Source organism: Natrix helvetica, assembly GCF_964273705.1.
Source record: "Natrix helvetica genome assembly, chromosome: Z".
Taxonomy (NCBI): Eukaryota; Metazoa; Chordata; class Lepidosauria; order Squamata; family Natricidae; genus Natrix; species Natrix helvetica.
Window position 1 is genome coordinate 56,593,021 of NC_138554.1, and position 23,118 is coordinate 56,616,138.

Genomic DNA, 23,118 nt, shown 5'->3' on the forward strand with positions numbered 1-23,118 from the left:
TGGATATGACTCTTCTGTAAAGATAGAGAAGCAAGGGACTGGCATTTTCTTAGACAGAGCAGGCATTAAAAGAAATAGAGAAATAAATACTGTGTATGCATACAGCAGCGGACAGAAAGGCCAGACAGCTATAAACACAGTTGTACAGACAGTTTTAATATATTGACAAAGGTCTATTTGTATAGCAGTCCCCCTCTATTTCTCTACTGCAGTAGGAACAAATGAAATCTCTCTCTCTCTCTCTCCTTCCCTCCCTCCCTCTCTTATATTTGTAGGTAGTTACAGTATGCGTTAGTATATATACCTTTGTGAATGTATGCGTATGAGAGACAGATTGAATGGTTTCAAATGGATTTGATATGAACTACAATATATTAATATGTATGGGAGTTAATTGCATACCTCACACTATTTCCTCCCTCATGACATATAGTTTCTTCCAGCGTCATCCAGCTATTATTGAGGTGATGTAAAGCCCCTCTTCATTACTCTTATATCAGCACAATAACAGTTGGATGAGTCTAGAAGATGCTGTAAATCACTGGGGGAAAATTAGCTTCTGTCAAGGCAGGAAGAATTCCAGCAAGACTTTCCTTATCAAACTTAATCAAAATACGTGGTTGAAATACATTTACTCGTGTTCATATATCAGAAAAATCTCTTCTTTCCCCCTCAAGACAGTACAGAAATTACTGGCATCATATTTTCTCTAAAACTTCAGGGACAGCATCTACAGACAGCACTAAAAAGTGACACTATCTTTTTTTTTGGGTTAGAAATATTCTTGCTCATAAAAGGATATTGGACACTATTTATAAAATGTTTTGACTTTGGCACGTAGCCAAGAGTTCAAAGTAGCCAGGGGTTCAATATGGATAATAAGAGGCTTTCAGATTGGTGAAGAAACCAACAAATACTGATTTTGAATTCCACTATGTTGATGAGTGTTAACATATTTTTAACTCTGGTATTGCTGGCATTGCTGAAATTGCCAAAAGAAACTTAAAAAAATAAACCAAGGACAGACTATCTTTGAGGAGAGATGAAAAGTCAATCTATAGTACTAAATTTCATTAGCTCCAGATTTGGCTGAGAAAAGTGGTGCTATTCATGCTTTTATTCTACAGTAGCACAATAAGGATAGGATTAGCAATGTAGTCTTAAATGGCTTTCATTAGTAGAAGAATCAGTGAAAAGAGACCAAAGAGACTCCAGTCCAAAAAACAAAGAAATGTATCTTGCACTGACTACCCCACCTCAAAATATATTTGAGGACATTGGACGCTGGAGGTGAAATGATCAATCCTGTGCTATCTATGAACATGTGTTTATTTGATTAATAATTATTTAATAAATAAAATGTGCAGTAGGATGGATTGCCTGAGTCTAATATTCATAGAACATTGAGGATAATATTGAAAAGATCTGGAAATATTTATTTGCTTGTTTATTTTGTACCCTCCCTAACTCAAGGCAGTGATCATATCCAACATACATTCCTCCTCCTATTTTCCCCATAATAATGGGAAATAAGATGAGTTGGGTTGAGAGTGACTGGCCCAAGGTCACCCAGCTGGCTTTCATGGCTAAGGCAGAACTCAAACTCATCAAACTCATAATTTCCCAGTTTTTAGTATCATTCTCAGACAAGGCAAATAAGATTGAGAAATTGAGTTATTTATTGGATATACTACATGACAGTTAACATTCTGGGGTCCTTGGTGCTCTCTGAGCTTGGTTGAAAATTAAAATTCTCCATGGTAACTTTATTATCTTGATAATGAAGAAAATCCTCAAATATTTTGGTCATTTTGAACATTATAAATAGTTCAAATTGTTTATTTAGTGCTGCCATGACCTAGTCCCAAAGGTGCTTTTTCAGGAGGCAACTGGACTTCCTTGTTTTTTCTTTGAAGATGTTTCATTTCTCATTCAAAAAGCTTTTTTTAGCTCTGGCTGGATGGTGGGGAATAGAATGATTTATATTCCTTGCAGACAGCTGGTCATTTGCATTTTTTTAGAGAGTCGTTGAGGCTACTTGGAGGTTTATCTGTGTCTTCAGGGCCACCTGAGTAGTATAAAGCCTTCTTGGCTGCAGGATGTTTTCTGCCCTGTATTGACGACAGGCACAGGGTACTGGGCCTCAACAACTCTGTAATGCAAATGATCAGCTGTCTGCAAGGAATATAAATCCTTCTATTCCCCATTATCTAGTAAGAGCTGAAGAAGCTTCTTGGATATAAAGCAAAACATCTTCAAAGAAAAAACAAGGAAGTCCAGTTACCTCCTGAAAAAGTAACTTTGGGATAACCTGATGTGGATGACTGAGAATCTCCATAGACAGCCATGATTTAATAATTTTGCTTAAATGAGGAAGAGGAGAAAGCATCATAAAAAGCAGAAATAGTCTCATGGTTTTCATGGTTTTCATCCTGCCCTAGATGTCACTATTCTAGTCTACAAGCTTCCTCATCAAACTTTCATGATCACCCACATTTATGTTTGTATGGATGAAAGACAATTGGGTGGATCCATGATTTTGGAGGACTTGATAGATTTTTTTGGTTGCTGAGCACTGCCTGTGAGGCATGCCTCAAGATCAGTGGTGAAATTCAATTTTTTTTACTACCAGTTCTGTGGGCGTGGATGGTGGGCATGGCAGGGGAAGGATACTGAAAAGCCTCCATTCCCTTCCCATTCTTGGAGGAAGGATGTTGCAAAATCTCCATTCCCACTCCACTCTGGAGCCAGCCAAAGGTGGTATTTGCCAGTTCTCTGAACTGCTCAAAATTTTCACTACCAGTTGTCCAGAGCCTGTCAGAACCTGCTGAATTTCACCCCTGCTCAAGATCAAGTAAAATCACAAACATTCAGAAAATGATGTCCTCTTCTGGTATAATAAAATAACAGGAGAAGAACTGTTATGTTGGATTCAGTGTTTGAGTTATGAGCTAAAAGAATAAGCTATTTTTTAAATATTTCTTCAGATGGCAATATGAGAGTACTAATTTTCCATGTAGGTATCTTCCCTTGTCCCTTGGGTACTTGAGAGGGAAGTTTTGTTAATTACTTGGATTGGCTAAGTTTTTTTTTGTATTGGATATTGAGCATATAATACATTCTCAGTCCCAAAGTGGAAGATTTGAGATGCTAGCTATAAGGCTTGAGCTACAATAATTAATTGACCATAGTTATCCTAGGATTTTGACAACTGGTATTGAAGGGATGAGAGACTGGTTCTTGCCAGAAAATCTAAGAGGGTAAATCTGAAGACCAAAAATCAAGATCTTTTAGTTGTTTATACTAAGCAGCCACTTAGATAACATTGAATGTGACTGCATAGAACTGCATGATGAGTCTGCTAATTGTTGGAAACCAATCTTTAACTATGAAGCCAAGTGTCTTAGCAATGTTCCAGATAGTGGCAAATGTCCTCAAAAGTTGAAAAGATGATTTAGATCCCTAGCAGAACCAATTAGAATAACTCAGATATGAGACTGAGATTTGAGACTGAAAACTGAGGACCATGCATCATTTTGGTCAATATTTCTTATAGTTTTTTCTAATCCACAGCATGACTGATGGAATACTTATACTTCATTTCTCGAATCTCAGGGCCATTAATGTAATGAGCAGAAGGAACCTTGAGAAACAAGAGGAAGAGCCAGAACCAAGACAAGGGTCAGATGAATGAAATCTGAATCTAGGGCAGAAATGAAATGCAAGAGAGCATCTCAGACATGAATCTCCCAAGTTTTTATGAAAAGAAAGAGAGGGAGGGTGAAAGCACATTCAGAGTAGCAATATTTTTTACTAAAACTTTATAATAAAAGTATTATTAGTGTAGATGTCTTTGGTTTCCAAGTTTGATGTATCTTGAATGGATGACAGTTACATATTTGCTCAATGTCAGCTCAACAGCAGAACCACTTTTAGTCTAGATTAGGCAGGAGATACAACTACTAGACATGAAGGGGAGAACACATCCATCAGTGATATGATACTGAGCCATCCTTCAATGATATGATAATGAAGCATTCAGAATGGAGGCATAATAAATATTTTGAGAGGCTGTTTTGACAGACAGCATAAGAAATACCTGATAGGCTTGATACAGGTACTAGTTTCCAAAGACAGTTGTGATGTATTATGTGGAAAATGTATGACAATATGTGCAGAAGACTGCACAATTGTTCTCTGCTAGACACACACACAGATACACATTCTTACACAGAGATTGTCTATGACAGGGAATTTACTCCCATAGTAATTCCAAGGGGAAGGTCTTGAGGCCAAAGTCAAGGGGGAATTCTCAGGTAAACATTGACCTGAGCTTGCTAAAAAGTTATAACAACAAAAATAACCACATCATCATTATCATTAAAAACAAAACAAAAATTCAAGAGCTCAACATTACCTGAGAAGAAAAAGAAGAATGTTGTTATAAGTAGAAAAGATGAACTGAGGTATTTTGTGCTACTTCTGTTAAGTGTAGCAGCATACGCAATGGGCAGTTTAGTCCTGTTGTGAACTCGGGTATAGAATGTACTGAAAAAAAATAATCTGTGTATAGGAAAATCCACATGCCTGATGCAGAGATCATGAATAAATGTGGATTCTAACCTGCATTTGTGTACTAACTATATGGGCTGAACTTTTGTTTTGTGCTCATAATCACTATATGCTACTGTGTGGATTCTTTCCCACCTCCCTTTGCAGAAGCTGAGAACTGATAACAGCCTAGATGTAGCTGGTTCTTCCTATGCTGATTCTTTCAAGCTATTTATGGTGATTCAGCTATCTGCCTCAGTGGATATCACCAACACTGTATCTCAAAGGAAGAGCAGACTTTGGATTCATGCCAAGAAATCTCAGAAATGTTTGGAAGAAATGTTTAAAGAAAAATGAAATGTTGCTATTGCTGAGAGGCAGATACAATTAAATTTACAGAGAAGGTTCAGAAGCACTTACAGCCAATTAGCATGACGCAGATGGAAAAAATCTTCTCAGAGTTGGTATTGGGTGAGACATTGCCAAAGCCCACACTGGTAAGACTACTGAATGTGAAGTAGAGGGCAGTCACATATTTATCTTTGATGGAAGGGCCAGACGAGAGGTCACTGTTATTGTAGGGTCTGCCAATCTGGTCACCGAGGTTGTCCAGCCATCCAATCTTATGCTTCATATATGGCCGCTCCATATTGCCAATAGCATACCAAATGCAGGCTAGCCAATGGGCAATGAGAGCAAATGTGCACATGAGCAGAAAGAGTACAGCGGCCCCATATTCTGAATAGCGGTCCAACTTGCGGGCCACTCTCACTAAGCGTAAGAGTCGTGCAGTCTTTAGAAGCCCTATCAGAGTTGTTGTCTAGAGAGAGGAAAAAGAAAGAAAGTGTGCAGAAAGCAAAGAACAAACAATGAATTAGTGGCAGGACTTCTGGATCTTATTTCCATCTTTAATAGGCACATGCTGAATCAACCTAAAATATGCATGAAAATGTCATACTTGCCTTGCAAATGCATTTTTATTTTATTTTCTTTTTTTTTAAGAAAGAGGAAAAAAGCCTAAAGAGGAAATATTTTCCAGATAGATACTCTCAACATAATGTCATTTAAAATACAGTGCATTGTATAAATATGTCTTCAAAATATGTCTTACTTTTTTCCCATTTTAATGCATCTGTGATTTTATGAGATGTTACTATTATTCTCTAATAGCAATTCCTTAAGGTCAGAATTTTCTAAGATTTTTAACTCTAGAAAAATGATATCTGCCCCAAAATAAGCTGTAGATTTCTTTCTAGATGAGAGTATTTAAAACATCCAGAAATCCCAACAATACCTACAAACCTTTATCATCTTATCCAGAGTCATCTCAGTAATGGGGCATTATCAGTTCTGTAATTGGCATTATATCAATAGCTGATGTTTGAAAAGTTCAGAACATGCCACATAGCCTGATTAGAGTTGCTTAGAAAAAATACATGATTAACACAACGTGATGCAAGCTGGAATTTAAAGAACTATTGTTAGTAAAGGTTCTATAAGCAAAATGATTTCTGGTACATACACCTCTAGAAGTTTTCTTCAACCCTCTAAAAATCCATGACATATTCAATATATTCACCTGACAACTGACAAATATCACATGCTGTCAAATATATTCTCAGTGTGTAAGATAATGTATATCTCACCTCATCAGATCCAGAGCGAAAGATGAGTAAATCAAAGGGGATGGCAGCAACCATATCAATGAGAAACCAGCCTTTAAAATAATGGACAGCAATATTTCCTGGGTGGCTGACTACTTCATCATTCATGTTGACATAAGTAGTGCGGAAGTTAATGACAATGTCAATTATAAACATGATGTCCACAATGAGGTCAATTATATAGAGGGGGTCACATGAATAGCTGCAGCCTATCTGCTTCTCCTCCTGGTCTTCATTGAGCAAGAAAGCAGCTGAGTAGGGAGTGAAGACAGCTGTGTAGATGACCAGCAGTAGGATAAGCCAGTCCCATACTGCTTTGAAGGGGCTATAGTGCAGAATGGTCCATCGATGGATGCGTGGTGCCTGCAACTTGTACTCTGGGAGGACATCTGCTCCCAGTGATAGAACCTATCAGGGGAAAAAACCAACAATATACAAATTCAGGATAGCTATATCTAGGAGTGAGTGTGTGTGTGTGTGTGTGTGTGTGTGTGTGTGTGTGTGTGAATGACATTGAAATAAAACAGATATAATACTCTATCCAAAAATAACATATTTGTATAAAGATACAATTTATATGCTTTGCTTGGGGTTAAGGAAGAATAGAAAATAATAGAAAAATATCTTCATGTCATTTTAATAGTAAGACAAAACCTGAGATTCATAAAAACGAGTATTTATTGGTTTGGGGATTATATTATAGTATTGTATTATTTCATTCTTAAAATCATGGTTCTGAGGGACAGAACGTTAATTTAAAAATATGAAATGAAATAATAAATAATCATTTTAGATAAGATAAGAGGCAACTTATATGGAAACCCATAGCATCTTAATCAGACTCAGAAGAAGAAGTCACAGAAGAAAAGACATTGGGTGGGCCCTGTAGGAAATAAATACTATCAATAATATGGAACAGATCTCTAAAGCAGTCCATTTATAAGGTAAGCCAAGAGGAAAAGTGTCAGTGGAGATTCTCAGTCATAACTGTCTCAAAGCTACTCTTTCAAAAAGCAACTGGGCTTTTTTTTTTTTTTTTGAGGAAAAAGAACAAAACATTTTGCTTCTTATCCATGAAGCTTCATTAGTTGGGATGGGGGAGGGGGAATGGAAGGATAGGTACTGACAGTTGAGACTGGATGGTGGAGGAATGGAAGGATAAGTTTACATTTTGATTCACACCACCCACTGGAGCACAAAATGGGAGCGATCAGAACTCTACACTACTAGGCTGAAAGTTTGCCTATCAGTAAAAAAGGAAAAGAATAAGAACTAAAACACATCAAGCAATTACTTAGAACTTGTGGTAATCCTTCATCAAATCCAGAAAAAGATCCAGCAGGAGCTCCTCCATTACAGACAAAGAATAGAACAACAAACGTAGCAATATTGTCATTCCATATGTGCCAGGAATATCTGAAAAGCTCAGGAGAATTTTTAACCAATACAACAATCTACATGTACATTTTAAACCCAAGAATACACTAGAAGCTTGTCCACCCCAAGGATAAAACATCCAGATATAAATGGAGAGTGATGGGATATATGCAATACAATACAGTGATATATGTGCAGATCTTTACATTAGTGAAACAAAAAACCATTTCTAAGCGCATGGCACAACATAGGAGATCAAACCCACCAGGACAAGATTCAGTGGTCCATCTGCATTTGAAAGGGCTGAAGCCATCTTGGAGGCTTGAGGGTTGCCACACAACAGTGGGAGGGGGAAAATACTTAGATGGGGTTTTGTGGCCAAAACAATGATGTTTTCCTCCATTGGAACCAAGGACATTCTCACAGGTGGCTGGCCAGAGGAAAGACAGCGTGTGGCCGAAATCATTTTCGAAATGACTCAGTTGAAAGTCTGTGCCGAATGGGATCTCTACCAGGTCGAGGAAAACTTGCAGGAGCAGGAGCTCAGTCCAGGGTTTGGTGAGAGACCTGGCAGAGACCTCGATACAGGAGTCAATCACCATCCATGAATGGACTGGAAATATTGGAAAGTGGTCCACAGTCAAACCCTGGAGGGCCTGCTAGAGAGGTTTGACAGGTTGACCTTGGAGAGCCTGGAGTGACATGCCAGGTTGAGCGGACCTGGGTGATCCTGACCCAGCTGACCTTGACACACACACACACGCCCAGAATCAAGCCTCTATCCCAGCAACTCGAGTGGCTAGCCCTCTGCCAGCTTCATCATTGCAGTCAAACCCCGGACCGCAATGCAGCCCACCAAGGCAGCACTGAGTGGGAAACCCATCAGGTCACCCACAACCCCAACTGAGATTACAGGCACTTCCTGTAACTTTCCCCACCCCCAGATATTTTGTACTGCCTCGGAAATTGCATCATGGCCTATTGTGACATTGAAATCAACACCTATGCAGAAGAAGATTGATGATGATGGAATGTCATTAAATCTATGTTAACCTGCAGTAATCCCATCAATACATTTTCTCCATGATTATCTTTCTCCATCCTAGTCCTGTGGGGTTTCTAAGTGTACCCATCATTCTTCACCTGGCTACTAGTTGTCCTCTTCTTTTTGCCTCTAAATCTTTGCATAATATCATAGTGAATTCAGAGTCAGAGAAAAGGACCAGTGACAAGCAGCCTGTGCCAGAGCCAGCTCAGAAGTGCTGACAGATGACAAGTAGCCAGCTCCAGCACCATCAGACTGATTGCCTCTGAGCAGGCAAAGGGTGTAGGACAAAACAGCAAACAGCAGATACATCTCCTGTTGCTCACTGAAGATGAGGTCATGGAATTACCACTCACTCTCAACACAAAAACTCAGGGAACTGCAGAGAGTAGAGCAAAGGTGATCTGTGAGACTGCTCACATAAAAGGAATATTTCCCCCTAAATGGGCCACACTGGGACTGTTTCTAATAAAATGTAGCAGCAAGTCCAAATTGATGACTTATGCCCGTTAAGTTCCACTCAGAAATATATTATAGAAATATGAAGGGGAGATGGGAATATTAGTAGTAATGTTGGAGAATCCTTCAGTACTATGTCTTCTCTCCTCGGTTTTAATCATAGACATACATTCAGCCTAGATCCAAAACCCAATATAGGCTAGATCAGAATCAGTCTATTTTTTGTGAAGCAGTACATCCAATAATGGTTATTACAGTGAAATAATGTATCCTGTTTTTACTATGAATTTACCAGAAACCAAAGGCAGAGATTCAACCCAGCTGAAGAAAATATTTTTTTACATAATACATCATTAATATGGGTGCCTTGCTTAATAATTGCTACTACTTACTATGTTTCCCCAAAAATAAGAGAGGGTCTTTTTTTCTTTTGACCCCCGAAATAAGCACTTGGCCTTATTTTCGGGGAGGTCTTATTATTTTTGAGGTGCAGGAGACGGTGAGCGTTGTCACCTCATGGCTGCTGCTGTCTTGCAATATTTTCGGGGAGGGCTTATTTTAGCGCATCCACTCAAAAGTCTGATTGGGCTTATTATCCGGGGAGGTCTTATTTTCAGGGAAACAGGGTGGTAAGTTAAGGACTAACTTCAATATAAGATAGAAGAGTTCAATTGTTATAGCAAAAATGTGACACAGGTGATTGTACAGCAAAGCACAAATTGTTTTATGTCCAAGCTCTGTCTTAAGTTGAAGCAGAAGAAAACCAACAATGTCCACAATACAGTATTGATCGTAAACGTATTATTTAGATTACTCTTTCTGAAGCAAAGCAAGAGTACAGAAATTCCCACATAGAGGTATCAATTGTGAAAATATCATAACTCATAAAAATGGCAACACTGACCTGTTTGGTCAGGAAGAAAATAGTAAGTGCTTTTCTGAAAACATTTATGGCCTTATTACTAGAAGAAGAAAATAAGTGAAGTGATGATTTATGGATTTAATGATTGAAAAAGATGAGAATTACAAAAAGGACTGAATGGCTCTCTGAAATAGTTAAGAGGGAGGGAGGGGGAATGATAGGTTTGTATTTGTTGAAAAGACAATTGGAAATAATTCCTTTAGTAATTACTCTTTTTTGTTTTTGTTTTGCATTTTTCTTTACACTTCATTCTCTTTTTCCTTCTCTCTCTTTTTAGATTTGTATTTTATTTATAAAAAATCTACATGTACTCTGTATGTGTGTGTGTGTGTGTGAGTGTGTGCACGTATATCCAACCCATAACTACATTATCATTTTTAAGTCATATCCATAACAAAAATTGTGCCAAAAGAAGAGGCAAAATGTTCAACGACTACTGCTGTGGGATGGGAGTGAGATAATAATAATGTCATGAATACATAGGGGGGAAATACTACTGGGACATATTTGTACTGTATCCAAAGCAATTTAAAATGTACTGCTGTACATTTATGTTTAGATTATTTATGTGTGTATTTTCTTTCAGCTGAATTTGCCTTCCTCCACCCTATTAGTGATTCATCTTCATGCTACCTCTCAGAAGCCACATACCTGAGTGACTTTTTCAGTTACATTCTGGGTGCGTTCTGTTACTTTGTGCGGGGCGATTATCTCAATCTCTGTGGTAGAGCCTGAACGATGCTTCTCGAGGTTGAATTCCACAAAGTTGAGGGTGAACTGTGGAATCTGGCTGATTGTCCTATATTTCATGAGGTTTGCATCTGATGTGGAATTCTGGTTGAGTTTGGCTTGGGAACTTTCTGGGGGGAAACAAATAAAATATTTTTCTAGTTAGGATTTTTGCAAATGAAGATGCCTAAACTTAATTATGCAGATCAACTCAACGTTGTTGGGGTTTGGTTTTTTTTACAGCAAAATGGATAGGACATACGATTTAAAATCCATAAGATTGAAGCTTTAAATAGATAGATTTGTGGGATTTCTCTTCGTTTGATAAAAGTGTTGAGCGATAAAGAAGTATCTCTTCATTCTGTGGAATTTTGATGCTTTGAAATATGATTAAAAGGCTCTTACAATAAACAACATTGCACATAACACTTTATTTTTTATCTCCATTTGTAACCATTTTTTATTTAAAGAAATGCATGCAATATCAAAGGGCAAACAAACTCCTCAAGGTTTCTAAAATAATTGCCCACATAATCCTGGATATTAATTTTTTAAAAATAATGAAAACAATAATAGCAATTACTAAAAGCATTTAATCCATAGATACTAAAGCCCAATACATATATACTGCTCAAAACTATCTTATGAAATGGCCAGAAAAGAAATAAGTTATTTGCATTTTTTCTAATAGAAGTATACTCAAGATATTTATAAAGACAGTATTGGAATTAACCAGACAATCAAAATTCCAATGAATTCTGAATGAAAAATAATCATGAAAGTGATGGGAAAACATTCTACAGGTACTCCTCAACATACAACTATAACAAAGCCTACCCATTACGGTCCTAAGTGATGATGGTTGTTAAACAAGACACCATGTAATCACTTCACTTAACTGCACCTATCCCTATCTCCCCAATGAGGTTGTTAAGTGACCATGCAAGTTCTTAACTGGAGCATGGGGTGCCTCAGGGGTGGAGGAGTCCTTGAGAGGCCCGGCTCACATCATAGCACCTTCCCAGCTCACACACGACTTGCCCTGGGTCTCCCAAACCTTCCCTACTGCCTGAAGCAACCTGTGCTCTGCTTCCCAATCCTTAGTGTGCCTGCAGGCCTTGGGCATGCTTCCCACTCACAATATCCTTATTTGTTTGTTTACTTATTCGACATACATTTTCCATTCAGAATCCATGGAGAAATGTTCGTTTGCAAATTTTATCTCAGTTGGCCTTAAAAATCACTTAGCTTAATTGTTATAATGGGAAAAAGAAATCTGCAGCTAGCTCTATGGTTTTGAAATATTTATAATATCAGTATCTGAACACTTTCGCCAAAGTACTAAAAAAAATTCTAAAAATCTTTTTTCTTCTTAATCTTCTTAAAAATTGAAGTACATCTTTAATTTTATTAGCCTACTAGGCTGTTACAGGATAAATGGTATTTTCTCCTGAATTCAATGAATGTCCAGGCTTTGCACGGACAAATGGCTATTTTACCTTTGTGTTACCCTTGTTGTTATGGACTGATAGGTTCATTTCAGCCCTCTTTGGTTACCTCAGAAAGCAAATAACAAATAATGACCTGATTCTGTATTTTATTACTCTTTCCATATCAACATTCAGCTCCTAGAGATTTTAGCATTATGTTCCAGATTTTTTTTTTTGCCTCATTACCCTGGCTGGATCCACGGTCATTTGCTTTGTTCCTTTCATCCTGTATTAATTAGCCATTATTTATTACCTTTTTGTTTTTTCTATTTGCAGGAAAAATTCCCCATCTCTTTCCTTTCCACTTCAGATGCACTTTTTGAACTATCCCATAACTCCCTTTGCCACTACTGTACGTTACAAAACTTTCCATTTCTGAATGAATAAGGCATGATGGACAGTTTGTTCTAGGAATCTAATATACAATACAATACAATACAATACAATACAATACAATACAATAGTAGAGTTGGAAGGGACCTTGGAGGTCTTCTAGTCCAACCCCCTGCTTAGGCAGGAAACCCTATACCGTTTCAGACAGATGGCTATCCAACATCTTCTTAAAGACTTCCAGTGTTGGGGCATTCACAACTTCTGGAGGCAAGCTGTTCCACTGATTAATTGTTCTAACTGTCAGGAAATTTCTCCTCAGTTCTAAGTTGCTTCTCTCCTTGATTAGTTTCCACCCATTGCTTCTTGTTCTACCCTCAGGTGCCTTGGAGAATAGTTTGACTCCCTCTTCTTTGTGGCAACCCCTGAGATATTGGAACAATGCTATCATGTCTTCCCTAGTCCTTCTTTCTCTTAAGCTAAACATATCCAGTTCCTGCAACTGTTCTTCATATGTTTTAGTCTCCAGTCCCCTAATGATCTTTGTTGCTCTTCTCTGCACTCTCTCCAGAGTCTCCACATCTTTTCTACATCGTGGCGACCAGAACTGAATGCAGTATTCCAAGTGTGGCCTTATCAAGGCATTATAAAGTGGTATTAACACTTCACGTGATCTTGATTCTATCCCTCTATTTATGCAGCCTAGAACTGTGTTGGCTTTTTTGGCAGCTGCTGCACACTGCTGACTCATATTTAAATGGTTGTCCACTAGGACTCCAAGATCCCTTTCACAGTTACTACTACTGAGCAAGGTACCATCTATACTGTACCTGTGCATTCTGTTTTGTTACCTAAATGTAGAACCTTACTCTTTTCACCATTGAATTTCATTTTATTAGATAGTGCCCAATGTTCAAGTTTGTCAAGATCCTACTGTATTTTAAGCCTGTCTTCTGGAGTGTTAGCTATTCCTGCCAGCTTGGTGTCATCTGCAAATTTGATGAGTTCCCCATTTATTCCCTCATCCAAATCATTGATGAAGATGTTGAAGAGTACTGGGCCTAAAACAGAGCCTTGGGGTACTCCACTGCATACTTCCCGCCCTGTAGATGCAGTTCCATTGAGGACTACATGTTGAGTGTGGTTGGTCAGCCAGTTATGAATCCATCTGGTGGTGATGCTGTCTAACCCACATTCTTCTACTTTATCTAGTAGAAGGTTATAGTCTACCTTATCAAATGCCTTACTGAAGTCCAAGTAAGCTATATCGACGGCATTCCTCTGGTCCACTAATTTTGTCACATTATCAAAGAATACAATAAGATTAGTCTGGCATGATCTGTTTTTGACAAACCCATGTTGGCTTTTGGCTATTACTTTGTTTGCTTCTAGGTGTTCGCAAATTCGTTGCTTGATTATTTTTTCTAGAATTTTTGCTGGTATTGAGGTCAGGCTGATAGGTCTGTAGTTTCCTGGATCTATTTTTTTCCCTAAAAGCATTTGAAGATACTTAAAATAAACTTCAGAATTACAAAAATATGTAATTTGGGAGGAAGAAGGTAATGCTATTGTTGTTTTCTGCAGTTTCTATTCCTTCTGATTTAAAGGAACCAGAATACTAAAGTAGATGACTTTTCATACTTAATTAAGTAATTTTGTTTTCAGCACACTGGCTGAAAGAACTGACAGTGTCAACTACAGAAAAAGGATTAGATACCCAGTCCATTTTTGCAGTGGTGGGAATTGTCCAAAAGCATTCTAATTATTATTTTTTAAAAGACCTATCTTTGCCTAAAATGGTATGCATGGATCTGTTAACTTTCTTGTTTCAAAATCACTAGCTTTGCTGTGACTTCCAGTTAGAAATCAATGTATAAATCTGGGAACAGCACTTCATGGGATTGCTTGACCATCTTTTGCCAGCCTGTATACAGAGAAGAGATAAGAACAATTAGCAACAGATCCATGGGACATGGTTGTATATGCTTTCTCTCAATCTGCTCCAGATTCCTCTCCTTTCTCTGAATTTTCTCTGAGCCCAAATTCTGTATTCTCCAGTTTTTTTCCCAAAAGGGAGACTGGTGGACACTATCTGCATGGTGGAACTGATCCAAGCCTCTGGCAGGAAGTGATCTTTGCAATCCCAGGAAAATCAACTGTTACATCCAGGGTGAGTGGTGTGCTGTAGAACAGATGCATTCTCCAGCTGAGGCCCTACTCTCCTTCTGTTTCAAACTGGGCATAGGCTTCAGCTTCCTCAGTTTTAAGAAATCCTCTCTGGGCTTTAAGGCAGCCACAAGAATACGTTTTATTAAGAGAAAAGTAAAAGTAAAGAGAAAGGGCTGAGAATAGGTGATAGCCACATTATGGTATCTACTCAATATGATTTCTCCCCAACACTGCTTTACTCTCCGTCAATGATTGGGGATTACATTTGTTTCACAATAGTCCATTTGGTGGTATATTCAAAACATTTGTCCTACTTAGTGATTTTTGCAACTGTTCTGTAGGTTAGGCAGAGAACTAAAGGAGGGAGGGAGGGAGGGAGAAGGTTTACCATAGGCTACCTAATGATATAATAGCATAGGTGATTTTGAACCAGGCATTTATTGTTACTGTTAACTAATATGTTATTTTAGATGTAATCTAATCTAAATTAGTCATATTATTATCAAGCAAATGAACTGGATTTAAGTTAATTATGATTAACATTTCACAATAATTACAAGGCAATTTCAGTACAACTGATCTACTTTAGATTCAGCTCACTTCAGCAATATATTCTAATTCTTGTTCAATTCATCTTACTACTGAATTTTCTCAACTATATCCTAAAATTGTCAAAATGACACATGGCTACAGTAATGTATTATGATGTCTTGATGAATTTATCATGCATTTTCATAACTATTTTCTCCCTTAGAGTTATGGACTGTTCTTTGATTATTTATTCTTGAGAGCACAAGATCAAAATATACAACCACATCCAATTGGAGTGCAATTCTCCAGAAAAAGCATTGGTGATAGTGATGTATTATTTGTATAAAGTTAAATGATTATTTGCATCAACCTTCTTGAACAACAAAAATAACTAACCAAGCTATATAATCACTCATCAGTATAATGTACCAGCTACAGTGCTAGATTTGGACTAGAAAAACTTAAAGATTATCACTTAATCATGAAGCTCAGTATGAGATCTTGGTCCACTTACCACAACAGCCTAATGTACCTCCTGGAATGGATTGGCTCATTTGAATAAAATAAGAAAGGCATAGATCTTGAATAGCAATAAATTATCTTGTGGGGAAGATGGAAAACATGTAATAACATCCAAGCATGTTCCTGTGAATCTGTTTGTGGCAAATATTGTTTTTTTTAAAAATTCTGTGACTTTTTTTTTTTGAATAACTGGAATCTAATTCAATTCATGTTTCCAGTGGAATATTCCCTAAATCTATGCTGAATTTATAGTAATTAGATTGTATGCATTTGGATATTTTTTTAAAAAAAGGTAATACTATATTAAGAAAAATATTTGTAAATGTCAGAGAGAAAAATTCTAAAACTCTTGTTTTGCCTATTTAGAGATAGCATATTATTTGCCTATTCATTTTAAAGCTAACACACAGTAGATAAACATGTTGATATAGAGTTTCCATCCTGCAACCTGAGAGTTGTAGTTAATCTGCAATGTACCCCACTGGAGAAGACTACACAATGTACTCTTTCAGGTAATAAAAATGATTTTTTAATATTTCAAATAAAATATTTCCCAGTAATAGGAATTGAGGCAATGTTTAATTTGGCATTAGCACTACTCATTGAAGCACTGTTGTAATAATTCTGAAGATTTCTTTTGACTTTGGCATTTTATAGCTTGAACAGATATAAAAAAATGGTACATCAGTAATAGTAGATCTGTCACAGTATTATTATTGTTCATAGTAATCTTTTGTCTAGCATCTCTATTTGTACTTACTACAGGAGTAATAAGGCACTTAACCAAATCATAAAATGCCTTTCTTATTCTCTGTCCTCACTTTTTATTTTCTGAATGATTAATTACATTCTTAGAAAATATCTTGGGCCTTGCAATATTAAAAATATATACTATGATGCTGAAAATTTCATTCTTTGTATGTTGAATAACAGCTTGGTACTAGAATGATATCTCTATTCATTTGTTTAAAAGCTTTCTAAATGTAAGTCATCCTTGTGATTATGGATGATTAAGCATTAGAACTCTGTTTAACCATTAATGAGATATTTCAAAAGTCTTTCTCAAAATACTGGTTTTAATTCCCAGATAGAACCATCCACAGCCTCTTATTGGGACCATCTACTTTTTATTCCACACTAGAAGTTATAATTCATGTTTTTTTTTCAAACCTAGAAAACATTCTAGAAATATTTTTTCTCCTCAAATATTTTTTAAAAAATTGTCCATATTCCATGTTTTATTAAAACTGGAAAATATTTTATTATTGCAATCCACTATCACAGAGTCTATATCGTTCAAGGTACACATTTGTATTGATGTACATATAAAGGAAAGTCAGCTGTGTTTCTTAGGACTAGTCATTCTCTCTCTCTCTCTCCAATGGATCTCCCAGAGTTGTTGTTGTAGGGAAAATGGTAAGAGGAAGGTATGTTGATTATGTTCGCTGCCTGGATTTATTTCTAAAAATAATAAAGGCAGGATGCAATCAAACAAATATGCCCTTGAGCAACACAAACTAGAAAATACTCTCTCCATATCTATGCAGTATTCCATATCTATGCAATCCTTAACCATAACTTTTGCAGTCTTCGATCACATCTAAGTAATAAAATCTAAGATCTTGACATAAGAGTAATATTTACCTGATCAAATCTATGATTTGAAGTAATGTTGCAATTGCAAGTGCCATGGCTTTGTAAAATGTGATTCGCCTTGCAAAACTTGAAACCTATGTCTGCAACAGAGGTGGGTTGCTCCTGGTGCAGCCCAGTTTGGCTGAACGGGTAGTGGAATTGTGCCCTGGGTTTCAGAACCGGCAGCGACCTAGGCTGGCCATGCCCCCGAACCGGTTCCCCAATCTCTTATGCTGTTGCTGGCATGTTTCTGCCCATGCACAGAACAATATTTACTCAACTGCGCATGTGTCAGCAATGCATTGCTGCCACGCGCATGCAGCCAACTAGTAGCAACTGGTATAGGAACCCACCCCTGGTATGCAAGATTATATCCAGAATATTTTAAGTGAAGACTGTCTTCAGAACAGCAGCCTCAATTGTTGGTGAGTTAAAGTGAAACTTTATATTTCCTTGCTTCTATTATAATTTCAATTGCTTTCTCTTCTAATGCATCATTATTTTTAAAATTAATTAACTTTTACTTGCAGCATGGATAAGGTGGGCAAGATGCCACATGAGCTTTATGGATAACACACGCAGTTTGTCATAGATTGCAAGGATTATGACTTTAGCTATCATTCTGTCCTGGAATCGCAGAAAAATTCTATAATCCTCATAAATCCATCACCCACTCCTATTTCTAACCAGGAGTACGATTTCCATTTGCACATTTATTACATACATTCTTCTTTGTCAAGTGAATCTTTGAAAAATCTCACTGCACATCATAATCTAGGTTCTTGCTTTGCACAAACTCCTCAGATAGTATCTCATGGGAGGAAAAACTGAAGAACTGTGTTCAGGATTCCTGTGTTCTTTTCTTTTCTTTCTCTTCTCATCTCTTCTCTTTCTTTTCTTTTCTTTCTTTTCTTTTGTTCTCTTTCCTTTCTTTTATTAACATTAGCCACTGGTTTGCCCAGATTAAATCAAGATGATTGCACTAAGGGAGGGCTTTTAAAGCTCTCTTTTCCCCTTGTATCATTTTCTTAATTAAATAACATGACCATGGGCAGGATGCTAGTTTATTCTGTGGAGAAAACAGCTGCTGTTTGTCAGACATTGCAATGGAATATGAAAAAGACCTTGAGAAATGGGGCAAAGAGTTGCTATGTAGGGAATGATCAGGTAAGAGAGGGCGTAGCCTTCACCTGAATAATTGATGGAGAAAGAGGCTCAGAAGGACCATCCCTAACTTTTCAGGCTGTAAAAGAGATAGCAAAAGATTTGTGCTTTCAAACTCTCTTATTCCTAGGTCAGAGGTCCTGAATCCCTAGGCTGCTGCTCAGTACTCGGCTGTGGCCTGTGAGTGGCTGGCCAGAGTGTGCTGACACAATGCAACTCAACTTGTGTGAGTTGACGGACACTCGTGCATGTGCATGCTGGCCCGCTGCTCATATAAGGACTGCGTCTGAATGCGCATGCTGGCCTGCTACTCACGCAGCCCACTTCCCCTCTCCCCTCCAAGCCAGGCCCAAGTTGTAAAACTTGGGGACTGCTGCCCTAGGCAGCATCTCTTCACCCATTTCTCAAGGTCTTTCTCACATACTATTACAGAAGTTCTATGTAGATTTTAATCCTGTACTTTGGAGGAAAAATCATAGCAAAATAGTGTCGGAGGGATGTTTATGGATGTGATCTGGTCCATTCGCTGCTCAGCTCTCTCCATGACACCACATTCTATTAATTGATACATATAAATACGAAAGAACTTGGTTATTGATTATGAGTAAATCTTCTGTTTTGTCCATCTTCCTCTAATTAAAAGTAGTGCAGTGCTATTGATACTACTAGTTGTGTGTGATTGCTACTGCTCTCTCATGTTAGATTGTATCAGCCATAACACTGCTACTTATGATAATAATCAATGTAAACAAGAGCTCTATAACTATGCTGAGATAACTCAGAGTGTGGGGATTAGTCTGCAGTAATACCTCTTACATTCAGCAATTAGAATATCACTGATGATGGCATATCCTTGCGACATATGCCTCACAGGGGCAGGCACTGCATCTTCAGTAATCCTGCAAAAGAGGGCATTTCAGCAGATTACCATGAATTACAAGAGATGCTTAACTGCCATTCTCCCTTCTACTAAATACTATATGGAAAATGCTAAATACTATATGAAAAGTCCTGTCCTCTTTTCCTACTGAGAAAGATCACAGAGTCCTCAGTAGGTTTTCTTCCTATTCCAATACTTGTAACTCATTTAAGCAGTGGCAAATGGATATTTCTAAGTTTATGTGACAAGGGGGAAAACACACATACCAAGAATTAGGTATAAATTATTCCAAGTTGCTAAAGAAAGATTTGGGAATTTGGGTTTACCAGATTTGAAATGGTACTTTGATGCTTGCTATTTAGTTTGGCTTAAAGTTAAGGTGACCAACTTTTTTACAATGAAAAGGAGCGGCAAGTGCTGCAGCTAGAGTATCAACATTCAATCTCGATTTCTCACTTGTCGAAAAATCATTGGCAATTGAAAAAAACTCTTTCAACTGCTGCATTAGTTCCAGGGCAGCACAACGTAAATTGAACAAGTATAAATGAATGTTCACATGGAATATGTTCATTTTTGAAATGGCTGAAAATATCCACCCATCTTTTATCAATTTCAACATGTTGATATTCCCATTGTATTAATTTTTCAGAATTTAAATATACATTCAGTCTTCTAATTTCTTCAAAGAGACAATTGTCGTCTATTTTAATGTCTAGCATTTCTTTAGATAAAAATTCAACACAAGATTCAATATCTGTTCAATATACTTGCGATGAAGTAAAAAAAACACCATTAAAAACTGTTTAATAAAATACGTCACATAACGCGCAACAGATTAGCCTTCAAATATCAAAAAGGAGGACATGTAGGAGGACACTTTTCGAGGGAGGACAGAACTTACAAAAGAAGGACTGTCCTCCCTAAAGGAGGACGGTTGGTCACCTTATTAAAGTGCGGGTGACTTTCCAGAATAAGAGGTTATTTGATTTGGAGGATCATTTGGAGTTAAGATTTGCTTGGAATGCAAATAGTATGCCAAGTAAAATAAATGTTGATTTCAATAATCACTTAGGCATGTCATTCTAAAAAAGGGGTGTCAAACTCAAGGCCCGCTGGCCAGATCCAGCCTGCGGGGTGCTTAGATCTGGTCTACAGGGCTGCCCTGGAAACAACGAAGCACCGGCCTATCCACGGTGCCTCTGCCAGCGAAACAGACCTTGGGAGGGCCACATGCAGCCCTTCCAAGCTGTTTTCTCTGGCAGAGCGCTCAGGCCACCGCAGGCACCCCTGATACAAGTGACATCGAGCAGGCCATGACCTCCCCCCAAAGTCAAGCACAACCCTGATGCGGCCCTCAATGAAATCATGTTTGACACCCCTGTCCTAAAGGTTTGGAATAGATAAAAAAGAAGGTTCTTTATAAAGATACTTCTCTGGGTGTCATCCTAGGAAGCTTTTTTTTTTTTAAGAAAAGAAATGATGATGAGGCCAGACTGTTCAAATAATATATATATTTTTTAACCAAGATGAATCTACCCACAAATCTAAAGAAGAGTTGGAATCAGAAGGACATGTCTATCACTGGTTTATATATTTACAATTGAAGTAAAGGTTTAAATTAGATTTTAAAAGTAATGAGTATGGCTTTGCAAAGAATGAATTGGAAATTGTACTTTGTGGTAAGGATGAATACATTATTACTAAGGTAATAACTATTATTTAATTTGAATTTGGAGAAAGTGTATGTGAAGCATTGTATTATCCAATGGGCAAAGAATTTTGAATATAATATAATGCTACAATGTAATGCTTGAACAATATGTTGATGGAGGGTTTAAAATTTACATTAAATTATAATTTTAAAGACATTTTTAATAAAATGATGTACCATTAAGCATTCTGTGAGTTAATTTTCTCTTAGTTTGAGTCTTCTTCTGAAACCTGTCTAGTACGAGTTTCTGGTAAAATGTACTATATAATTATAGCTGGTTGCACAGTCAGCCAGATGTTTACTGATGTTCAATAGCATCTGCCTATCCTAGGTTCTTGGGAAGGATTTGCAAAATGGATAAAAATGCCAAATAGAGGCTAAACATCTGTCTGTCTGTGCAACCAATCATTATCATAATCATTTCTGCTAGATATTGGGTTTGCAGTCTTTTTGATGCCAAGCAATGAAATCTTAGGCACAGTTGCTTGTCAGCCATGTAAGTAAATAGAGATAAAGAAACATTAAATTGCATAACAACTTTTGTCTGTAGAAGGAATGTTCTTCCTGTACCAAGTAGCCAGTGAAGTGCTGAAATTAACCTGTGGCAAACTGAGATATTCTAGACAACTCAACAGGAGCACTGAGAAATCAGGAGAGGGGGTAAGGAATTTGCTCTGAGGCTGCTTTGTAGTTGAGTGGAAGATTAATAGAGAGAAATGTTATTCATTTCTGCCTTCTAGAAATTCTTCCCAGCCTGTTCTAGTAATGGGAAAACCAAGTAGTGCCAATAAGCCTTTGATTAATCTCAGGTCAATTCAATTGCCATTCTTTTTTTGGCACACCTAGACAGAGTATTTGTTCACTGTTTTTTCTCCCAATAGGAGGTAGTTAGTTAGTTGTAAGGCTCTGCTAACCCCCTAACGTACTTCTGCTATACTCAGTGTTTAAATCTTGCACATTCAGAATTTTTCCATCTCCAATAAATCCCAGGTTAACAAAATACAACTGATATTCACATCATATATGTAAAATTATATATGGCATTGATGTTTTCCTTTCTTTATCTAATTCTTTTTTTAACTGTTTCTTTAAGCTGGCACCTTCCTTGAGTCCTTTCGAACATTCTAGGAGCCAAATTATTTTAATAGATTGTAGCATCTGGATGACTTTGCCTAGTGAAAAAAGAAGTAGTAATGGAGAACCATTTACATATTATTTCCAAGAAAAATACATAGACCTGTTGATGAAGTCTCCCATGTCTGAGCTCAGTTTTGTGACAGAGATCCTTGTAGACAAAAAAGTAGGAAGCCACTAGTTAGATTCAGAAAACAAACGCTCCATAGACATAGAGATTTATTCTCATGAATACCTTGAGTAGCCAGAGTTAGAGTTTGACAACAAAACACTCTTTGAAGCCTCACAAATCAAAATCAAGAACACCAAAGTAATTCTCACCAAACAAGTAAATAAATCTGGCCAAAGTAGCTTTATACTGGGAGTAGAGAGTAGAGTAGAGTAGAGTAGAGTAGAGTAGAATAGAATAGAATAGAATAGAATAGAATAGAATAGAAATATAAGGCTGGAAGGGATCTTGGAGGTTTTGTAGGCCAACTCCCTGCCCAAGGCAGGAGATGTTACACTATCCCAGACAAATAATTATCGAAAATTTTCTTGATAACCTCCAGCCATGACACAGCCACAAGTTGTTCCTCTTATTAATTGTTATCACTATCAGGAAATTTCTCCTAAGTTCCAAGTTGGATCTCTCTTTAACACCGATTTCCACCCATTGTTTCCACCATTGTTTCTTAATCTGCCTTTAAGTGCTTTGGAGCAGTGACGTGCGGTGAGGTTTATGGCTGGTGAGGCTGGTGATGTCATCAGGAAGGCGGGGAATGGGACCACGTGTGCTGGAGGCTGAGGCTGCCTCAGCCTCCAG

General features: G+C 37.4%; 1 protein-coding gene across 2 annotated transcripts in view; it reads right to left on the reverse strand.

Moving 5' to 3' along the window:
- KCNH6 (potassium voltage-gated channel subfamily H member 6) overlaps positions 1-23,118 on the reverse strand; it is a 120,998-nt gene that overhangs the window by 23,155 nt on the left and 74,725 nt on the right. For both annotated transcript variants that reach the window (XM_081970834.1, XM_081970835.1), the window contains exons 4-6: positions 10,670-10,878; positions 6,198-6,623; positions 4,972-5,371 (exon numbers count right to left, since the gene is read on the reverse strand). In XM_081970834.1, the coding sequence (XP_081826960.1) occupies positions 4,972-5,371; positions 6,198-6,623; positions 10,670-10,878 (1,035 nt within the window). The remainder of the gene's footprint in view (positions 1-4,971; positions 5,372-6,197; positions 6,624-10,669; positions 10,879-23,118) is intronic.